This window comes from Cebus imitator, unplaced genomic scaffold (assembly GCF_001604975.1).
Source record: "Cebus imitator isolate Cc_AM_T3 unplaced genomic scaffold, Cebus_imitator-1.0 Scaffold662, whole genome shotgun sequence".
Taxonomy (NCBI): Eukaryota; Metazoa; Chordata; class Mammalia; order Primates; family Cebidae; genus Cebus; species Cebus imitator.
The window spans coordinates 132,756-142,799 of record NW_016107977.1 but is presented as its reverse complement, the minus strand read 5'-3'; the positions used below and the strand labels follow the sequence as shown (position 1 = coordinate 142,799).

At 43.4% G+C, this 10,044-nt stretch overlaps 1 protein-coding gene across 8 annotated transcripts in view; it reads left to right on the top strand.

Moving 5' to 3' along the window:
- TRPM1 (transient receptor potential cation channel subfamily M member 1) overlaps positions 1 to 10,044 on the top strand; it is a 139,620-nt gene that overhangs the window by 106,206 nt on the left and 23,370 nt on the right. For 3 of the 8 annotated variants that reach the window (XM_037734787.1, XM_037734784.1, XM_037734790.1), the window contains exons 18-23: positions 590 to 712; positions 906 to 1,037; positions 3,079 to 3,207; positions 5,795 to 6,046; positions 7,884 to 8,058; positions 9,657 to 9,677. In XM_037734787.1, the coding sequence (XP_037590715.1) occupies positions 590 to 712; positions 906 to 1,037; positions 3,079 to 3,207; positions 5,795 to 6,046; positions 7,884 to 8,058; positions 9,657 to 9,677 (832 nt within the window). Of the gene's footprint in view, positions 1 to 589; positions 713 to 905; positions 1,038 to 3,078; positions 3,208 to 5,794; positions 6,047 to 7,883; positions 8,077 to 9,656; positions 9,678 to 10,044 lie in introns of all 8 variants that reach the window. The other 5 variants (XM_037734783.1, XM_037734786.1, XM_037734789.1 and 2 more) reach the window with 2 other exon arrangements.

The window sequence follows — 10,044 nt, the reverse complement described above, 5'->3', positions numbered from 1 at the left end:
CAGGGTCTTTCTCTGTCACCCAGGCTGGAGTGCAGTGGCATGATCTCAGCTCACTGCAACCTCTGCCTCTGGGTTCAAGCGATTCTTGTGCCTCAGCCTCCCGAATAGCTGGCATTACACTGTTCAAGTAATTCTTGTGCCTCAGCCTTCCACGTAGCTGGTATTTCAGATGTGCACCACCCATGCCCAGCTAATTTTTGTATTTTAGTAGAGATGGAGTTTGCCATGTTGGCCCAGCTGGTCTCAAACTCATGGCCTCATATGAGCCACCCTCCTTGGCCTCCCAAAGTACTGGGATTACAGGTGTGAGCCACCATGCCAGCCAGGATTTTTCTTTTTAAAGTCAGGATTACCAGTAGTGCTGTTTGTCATTCATCTAAAAAATTTAGTATATGCTCTTAAATTTTTTACTGTCTGCAACTCTACCAAGCTACCAAGCAGAAGTCAGAGAACATCAGAGTAGGGATAAACTTTCCAGGGCTCCTAGGTCATTGAATAATGTTGAAGGTCATAATGTAAACATTTTAACTATACTGGGAAATTTTTCTAGAATTGCCACGGCTTAAAACAATCTATTTCTGTCCCATAGGTTATCATGGGGATTCTTCTTCCCCCTACCATCTTGTTTTTGGAATTTCGCACCTATGATGATTTCTCGTATCAAACATCCAAAGAAAACGAGGATGGCAAAGAAAAAGAAGAGGAGAATATGGTCAGTGACACACTTGACCCTAAGAGTATCAATGTGATCTCGTTTTCAAACTGTTGAGACTTCCCATACCATGGATTGAGAAATCTCATAGGTTAAGGGTGTTTTTAGAACTCTGTTTTTTTATATGGTGCCCGTGTGCTTTGCATTTCCCATTTAGCAACTTGCCTGTCATGTGCTGTGCTCCGTTTTCCAGGATGCAAACGCAGATGCTGGCTCAAGAAAGGGGGACGAGGAGAACGAGCACAAAAAGCAAAAAAGTATTCCCATCGGAACAAAGATCTGTGAATTCTATAATGCACCCATTGTCAAGTTCTGGTTTTACACGGTAAGGCCTCCTCCTCAACAGCTGACATTCAGCATGTTTGGAATGCTTTGATATGTTGAATCAAGAAAAATTTCAAGGGCTTAAAAAAGTATCAAAAAATTCACTGAATTAAAATGAATTATGAAAATAAAACTGGGACTAATTGAGATCTCTGGCTAACACTGGATCTTGATATCCTGTCATATATTGATATATGCCATATATTGATACATGGCCATCCTAGTCCCAAATGTACCATCTCATAAGGCAAAATAGTCATATGCTGTTTGCTTAAGATGAACTCTTTTGATGCCTTTAGCAACACAAACTTAGGAAACTATAATTTTATCTTCAAATGAACAGAGATGACTAGTGATTTGAAGAGCAAATTCACAGACTCCCTTTCTCATGAAACTGGCAGGGTTATTACAAGGGCATGCCTAAGTCCAGATGGTAAACCCTTGGGATAGGGAAGCAAATCAAGCCCTCTCCATTCTGAAGTGCTCACCAAACTGACCCGCTTGGCCAGCAAGCCATCCTCCAGCCCCCTCCGAGGCCCGGTTCTACACAGCTCCCAGAGTGTGGCTCTCTGGTAACAAGAGCAGGAGAGGAGGCAGGAGGGCAGATCAGAGCACCTCTGGGGGAAATGGCAGAGCTGCTGGCAGTCCCAGTCTGGGTGACCAGACACGCTGTGCCTTGTACAATCATGTCAGTCGGGAGGAGAGAGACTTCTCATGAAACCCCAAGCACCAGGCTACAGCCCATGCCAGGCAGGCCTGGGTACTACAGCTGCATGGGGGATGAGGTGAGAGCAGGGTATGGGACATGAGGATTTGGGTCCCTGGCCATGGTCTGGGTGATGAATGAAGGTGGGCTGGGGGCAGAGCAAAGCTCTGTGTGCAGCCCCACCTCAAGGGTCAGCTGTGGGCCTGCACACCCAACCTTGTGGCAGCCACGATTGATGATACAGTTGAAGCCACTGCTGCCCACCAATTCTGGTCAGAACCATCTGAGGGTCTGGGGTGCACCCAGCCTGCAGGAGAATTCAGCCACAGAGACTGCTGCTGTGGGCTGGGCCAGGAAGCCATCGAGGCTTCTCAGCCTTGGGTCTCGCCCCAGACCCTCTGGATCGGGTGGAGATGGAGTCATCACACAGTGTACAGCTTCCCAGGGGTTAGGATGCATCCCACTGTCTGAGAACCTGGCTCTAATCTTTCTCTGAGGAGTGAATGGTGGATCTGGAGGGGCCTGCCTGTCTCCTGGTGAAGCTTACACAATTGGGAGGTGGGATCTTGAAAAAAAAAAAAAAATACTGCCCAATTACAAATACTCAACTTCTAGCACCCTTCTCCCAATCCTTCAAAAGGGGCCTGTGCCAGTGAGGGACGCAGAAGCTGAAGTTTCCTTGGCGTCACGGTGAATCACGGGGGACAGGTGACCGACTTCAGGCATCCTCCCCCAACCCCTTCACTCCCCACTTTTGCCTCACCCCACCCTTACCTCCAGCTCTGCCTCTTTCCCTGCCACAGATATAGTGGCCCTGCTGTGGCCACAGCAAATCCTGGACATGCCACCACTACCTGAGGGGACTCTAGGGTCAGCTCACAGTCTGGGCGGGCAGCTCATCCACAGTCCTCTCATCTAACTTCCCAGTTGTGGAAAGAATCAGGAAGGAAATTTATGAGGCAGGGAGGAGTAAGTAACATTTTCCAATTTCCAGGAATGTAGAAGACACACCAGCAAACTATTAACAGTTTCCCATTTATCATAATTTTTGCAACTTCGTAGTTTCCCCACAAGGATGACAGCACCAACAAATTTGTCTCCATGCAGAAAATGAAAAGTCAGGGCCCATATCGGCTAAAGCAAAAAACGCCTCCCATCCTGCCTCCGGGTCCTCTGTCTGCACAGTTGAGCTGCAGGGAAGCTTTCCTCCCAATATGTCAGTGCATTCGGAAACAAAGATTTTTTTAGATTTATCAACCTGAAAGAAAATAGGGTTTCAAAATTTGATTGCAACGTGATTCCCCCACATCCGGATACCAGCTTCTCTTTCTTTCAGATATCGTACTTGGGGTACCTGCTGCTGTTTAACTATGTTATCCTGGTGCGGATGGACGGCTGGCCCTCCCTCCAGGAGTGGATCGTCATTTCCTACATTGTGAGCCTGGCCTTGGAGAAGATACGAGAGGTGACCACCCCAAACGCCTGCCCCAGCCCACTAACTGCTGGCTGCAAATGCAGATATGGCTCCTTACTGAAAAAACATCTCATGCAAATTATACATGATGAATGGGGAGCAGTGGCTCACGCCTGTAATCCCAGCACTCTGGGAGGCCGAGGTGGATGGATCACTTGAGGTCAGGAATTCGAAACTAGCCTGGCCAGTATGGTGAAACCCCATCTCTACTAAAAATACAAAAACTAGCCAGGCATGGTGCTGTGCACCTGTAATCCTGGCTATTAGGGAGCCTGAGGCGGGAGGATCACTTGAGGTCAGAATTCAAAACCAGCCTGGCTAACATGGTGAAAACCCATCTCTACTAAAAATACGAGAATTTTTCAGTCGTAGTGGTGGGTGCCTGTAATCTTAGCTCCTCAAGAGGCTGAGGTGGGAGGATCACTTGAACCCAGGAGGCAGAGGTTCAGTGAGCCAAGATTGTGCCGCTGCGCTCCAGCCTGGGTGACAGAGTAAGAGTCCATTTCAAAACAAACAAAACCAAAAAACCAAATTATACATACTGTGGGACTTTTTTTGGAGGTGTCAGAATCCCAAGTTTATTCCATTCATTTTTTTAATATGTATCATCTCCTTCAACTGAACTTGAAAACCAAAACACAAGGGAAAATACATGATATTTAATGATGAAAACAGGTCTGAATAGGTAGGAAAACATCAGCAAATGCTGCCAGCAACCTGAGATAACCCAGTTACTGCACCTGGGCACGAATATCAGCTTATGTTGGGGGGACTGGAAACAAGAAAGAGAGCTACAGGAGACACTTGCACAGTGTGCTCCAAGATCCAAAGTTATAGGGAGAAAAATGTTATCTCCCTGTGCCAGAGGTTGATGAAAGGAAGGCTCCCGGTGAAGAGGGAAAGGCGCTAAGCGAGGTGTGGCTTCAGGTGGACCCTGCCCTTGGCCTAATCCTGCAGGGGGCTCTGCGTGGACTGAACACCGTGGAGTCTGTCTCACCTCTGGGCCCCACCTCAATCAGTCATTGGTACCCACCAGAGACATGGCTCCAAGTGTGCAAAAGCAAGCCTCCCAGAAGGGGGCAGGGGTGGGCCTAACAGCAGTGCCTGCAGCAGGTAGGATGGGCAAGCCCACCTGGGGAAAAGCTCCAGGGCATGTGGGAGGGGCCTGGAGCATTTGCTGCAAACAGAGGGAACAGGATTTTCAACTCAGTGTTGAAAAGAACATCTTACACATGACTCTTATTATCCCAGAGGGCTCGAGAGAAAAGGTAACTCCTAGAAGTCAATCTCTGCAGACAGCAGAGGAAAGATGGGCCAGGTACTTCCCTTTCTAATGTCGTCCAGAAGTGTATGACATTTTAATTCACTACATTTGCTTATAAAGAGAAAGCATGTATCCAAGCAAAAAAGCAACTTAAACTGAAAAAGCCCACAGCACCATTTCATATCCTTTCTCCAACTGGTATAGAACCAATACTATTATTTTGCAATTACTATTGACCCTTTCACTGAACTGAAAAACATTACTAACCTATTCCAGGTAGAGGGAATCTGATGGTATCAGTCTAATGAGAGCCTGGGAAACTAAAAGAGCACTGAACCTAAGATTATACTTTCCATCGTTTACTGCTCCTTTTCTAGCTGGGCTTCATTCAAATTCTGCAGGCACGGCAACTGGGATTTCCTGAGTGGCCTGCCTTACCATTGCTGTGCTGTCATGACCTTGCTGAGAGGGTCCACCATACACCGAGACACTGTTCTTTATTCCAGGAACCTGTCCCCAGTTACAGGAGAGAGAGGGTGGCCATCAGCTGGTGTGCACGGGTTGTTAAACTAGTGAATCCCTTCTGTGTGGGCTGATAGATAGCCACTGCCCCATCCTACCACAGAGATCCCCAAGGCCTCTGCAACTGAAGGGGTACCACCTGGCACGGCAACCCTCCACCCTGCTGCGGCACCACAGACAGCTGTGCCATTGGAACGGCTCTGCGCATGCCCGTGCGGGCTGCTTGCTAAATATCTTGCATTTTACTCTGTGGAGGTCTCTCCTTAAGCAGCAGTGATTTTGAAAGGATAATATCTCACATGGGGAAACCCTGGTCTAACTTTTCCCTGATTTCTCATGTCTAAGTTGCAAAGGAATTCTGGCAAATCAAAACATTTCCTAGTCCCATTCTGCCATCTCCACTGGGCGAACTGAACCTCTGTGGAGCCACGTAGAGCTCATCCCTGCTCTAGAGTTTTTGTTCTGTGTGAGTGTGGAATGTGGATTAACTGGCACGTGTCCAGATAATTAAAAAAGAAATCAAAATGCAGCTGCTTTAATTGCAGCCAGAAGGACATAATTTAGAAGGCATTTCCTGAGTTTGTAAAACCCTGAATTTAGAATAGGGAGGATTCCATGGAATTTCCCTTTCTAGATGTCTCTCTGTGCCTCAGAAGAGGAGTGTTAAGAGGTTTTGAGCAGGAAAGGGGCCATATGTCCTGGGATGTTTCACCAGTCTTATTGTTCCAAGATTCTAAGACAAGACTTATAATACGGCATCTCAGTGTCTTGTTCTTTGGGGTTTGTTTTCAGATCCTCATGTCAGAACCAGGCAAACTCAGCCAGAAAATCAAAGTTTGGCTTCAGGAGTACTGGAACATCACAGATCTTGTGGCCATTTCCACTTTCATGATTGGAGCAATTCTTCGCCTACAGAACCAGCCCTATATGGGCTACGGCCGCGTGATCTACTGTGTGGATATCATCTTCTGGTACATCCGCGTCCTGGACATCTTTGGTGTCAACAAGTATCTGGGGCCATATGTGATGATGATTGGAAAGATGGTTAGTAATGACATCCTGTGGGTAGCCAGAGAGACTTTGGCTGTGGTTAGGACATAAGAACAGGCCTTCCGCATGGCTTTCTTCCATTTCATTTGGTTTTTCTTTTTAGTTGGCTTTTTAAAGGAAACGTTCTTTGCTTTAAGATACACAGTTCTCCTACTTGTTGATGACTTAATAAAATCTGATAGAAAAACATGAGTTAAGGGCCTACTGTGTATATATACATACCATATATACATATATAGTTTACCTGCCTACACTGTATATATGTGTATATATACACACACACATATATATATATATCTCAGTATATATCAGGCACTCAATATATACTGTCTTCCTCCTTCCATAGCATATCCATATTTCAACTCTAGGATAACTAATTGCTTTTTTTTTTTTTTTTTGAGATGGAGTTTCGCTCTTGTTGCCCAGGCTGGAGTGCAATGGCGTGATCTTGGCTCACTGCAACCTTCACCTCCCAAGTTCAAGCAATTCTCCTGCCTCAGCCTCTTGAGTAGCTGGGATTACAGGCATGCACCACCACACCCGGCTAATTTTTTATTTTTTTTTTAGTAGAGATGGGGTTTCTCCATGTTGGTCAGGCTGGTCTCAAACTCCCGACCTCAGATGATCCACCTGCTTTGGCCTCCCAAAGTGCTGGGATTATAGGCATGAGCCACCGAGCCCAGCCTACTTTTGTTTTTTATTCCTTTTGATTTATTATTAATGAGTCTATTTTGACAGTAATATAAAAGAAAATAGCCTTCTTTTTAATAAAAGCTTACTTCACTTTCCCAGGGCATAAGAGAACATTAAGTTTTGATGCAATAGGAATTCAGTAGCAAAATAGATGTCTCAAAACATTTACTTCTTGATGGCTGGAAACATATTTTCAGCATTCCTTAGTACAGAGACATGGATTTGATGTTCTGTGAGACTACATCCACTTTCGAATGCATATAGGGCACCCCCCCCAAAAAAAACCCACCTGATTTATAACCTCCTAACATGTGCTAGAAGCCAGAGATAAAGGGAGCCCAGGGCCATTCCCCAACCTGTACTCCAAATGATCTTCAACTCATGTACTCTGGCCTGCAGTGAACACAGGAAGTTAACATGACTAGACCATGATCAGTCATGTTAACTTATACTCCAGATCAGGCCAGAGCATATGAAACTGAAAATGAACCAGCGGGTCATCCTTACATTACCTAAGAGAGCCTCAGTGTTAGGACTGGTGCAAGAAGAAAGTAAGCTGCCTATATTTAGGAAGGACTCTTTATGGGGCAAGTGGTTTTCAGCTAACGGATATATGCTTTAGTTAATTCCAGCAAGGGCCTCCATCTTCATGGATGTTCAAAATTAGGAATTATACCAGTTTAGGATCCACAGTAACCATGGCATTGCTCACTGCAGCCACTCAGCACTGTGTAATAAATGAATAAATGTTGGCCTGTACTCTCAATTAATTATCCTTTTATTTCCTTAGGTATCTTCTCCACTTACTCCTTAGTATTCCTTACAAACTCCCATCTTTTCTCATAATTCTTTCCTTTCTCCATTTGCGGTTGTAGTTACTAAGGATAACAAGAGGAGAAGCAAGAAGGATGAAGAGCAGATGAGGATAGCAATGTTCTAGAAGACATTCTAGACATAAAGCATTGCATGAAGTAGGAAAAAGCCTTCCCATGGATGGGAAGGCAGGAAGGGAAAGAGGCTTTCTTCATCCTAATTAAGCATTCCTGAAGTGCTTAATTGGAGAAGGCAATATAATGAGCCAGGGTGAATTTGGTCCATTGAGCCAAGACAGTGGCAGACAAATGTTCTCCCTACTCAGATGATCGACATGCTGTACTTTGTGGTCATCATGCTGGTTGTGCTCATGAGTTTCGGAGTAGCCCGTCAAGCCATTCTGCACCCAGAGGAGAAGCCTTCTTGGAAACTGGCCCGAAACATCTTCTACATGCCCTACTGGATGATCTATGGAGAGGTGTTTGCAGACCAGATAGACCGTAAGAGTAGAATTCATAGTAAGATTCTCTTCCCTGCTTCTGAGGCAGATGATCAGTTCCAAATTAATGGAAGAACATGTATTAATTTGGAAATAAAAAATATTTGTCACTCCACCATAGGCATCAAATTATTTTACAAAGAAATAAGTACAAATTATGGAACTTTGTACTTATTTCTCAGACATCAATCATTTCTTTATTCAAAAAATAATTCACTAGAACTCCAAAAGAGTCTCACTTCCCTTGAGCTGGATCTGTTGGACATCCTGTCACATGAATGCAATTCCAATGCCAATAGCCTAGTTTTTCTTCAACTTAGTATCTCCCCACCTCAGGGTAAGGCTGGTAGTGTTTTCCAGTAGAATAAACTGGTGACACGGCAGAGTAACTGACACGTCCCACCATCCTCTTCTTCAAGCCATCAGAGCCCATTTTCCATATAGCTACCCATTTTGTCTTCACTGTTAGAGTGCTATTTTGTATTATCAAAAATAATCTGGATGTTAGCAGAGGAAATGGGCTATGATCCTGCACAGATTTCTGGGGAATGTAGCCCCAGCTCCTCTGCAGGCTGAGTTGGTGTCTTCTGGGTTGAACGGATATAAAGCTTAAATGTTCTTACCTATTTCACCAGGACAGTTCAATAAATGTTCTACCAGTGAAGGAGGCACTTTAGTCCCATTTTCATTTCAGGACCAACATTTCATTTGCATATTGTACTTTATCATAAAGCATCAGCTATAACGGCGTGTCTGCTGTTTCCAGAGCTCTGCTATTTGAGAACAGAAAGTTATTATCATCTTCCTCTCATATACAATGTAGGACTGTCCGTGTGTCTATTGCCTCTAGGTTAGATGATAACGAGCTCATGCACTACCTTCTTTCTAACTTTTATAATGTCATTCTGACCATATCACTATTGCAAGTATCACAGAGTCAACTACTGAAATGTCTTAGTAGCTTGGTAAGCCAGAATATAAAAACCTAATTTGGTTTCAAAAGAATATTAGTTTAGATATACATACATGTTAAAAGTCCCTGGATTCCACACATAAACTGTAATATTTTTATTGTTGAGCTTTCTTTAAAAATTATATTGGGTTATGAGAGAAGGTAAAGAGGTAAACTTTAGGCTGTGCTATTCTCAGTAACATAATTAAATGTAGGTTTTTGATTCTTTATCTGACTATTAACTAATAATCTTGTAGTTATTTGTACTTATGAGATGTTTGTGTTGGAATATAGGGAGTGTGTGATTGGTTAACCTGAAAGTTAGAATGATCATCTGCCAAAAACATCATGTCTTTTTCACAATATTTTTAACTAGTGAGCTTTTGTTCTTGTTTATGACATATGGTAAAATAAATATCCATGAAATATAATTTCTAGAATTATAATGCATGTAATTCTTCTAAGTAGATCACTGTTTCTAAGTGTGAATCAATAATTCTCAAGCTTAAAATATTTGCATTTCTTCACAGCAAAACAGTTCTGTTGTTAGATCATTTGTTTTACTTTTCTCTCAACCATCATCTTATCTTCTTTCCTCCCCTCCTGTCAAAACAAAACAAAAATCCTGCTTTCCAATCGATATGTAGTCTACGCCATGGAAATTAATCGTAAGTTTACATGGAATTGATTATTCTAGTCTATGGAATGTGTTTCTTAATTATACTTTTTCCTTAGCTGATTACTAATAGTCTTAAACTGTTTTTTGGTGCCAGTACTTTTTAAACTGTAAGTAAAAAGTAAAGAGAACCATAAATTCACTGTTGGGATCACCCTATTTTCTTAGGGGAGAAATAGACCCCCTATGACATAAAGTAGCATTTCAAATGAGCAGAGGCAGAAAATATTATTTTTCAAACATGACATCAAAACAGTTGATTAAGCAATTTGGGAAGTAGAGGGGATCACTACCCCATATGACACAACAAAAATATTTTCAAATGTAATGTATCAGTGAAACCAAGAAAGCAACCAGAA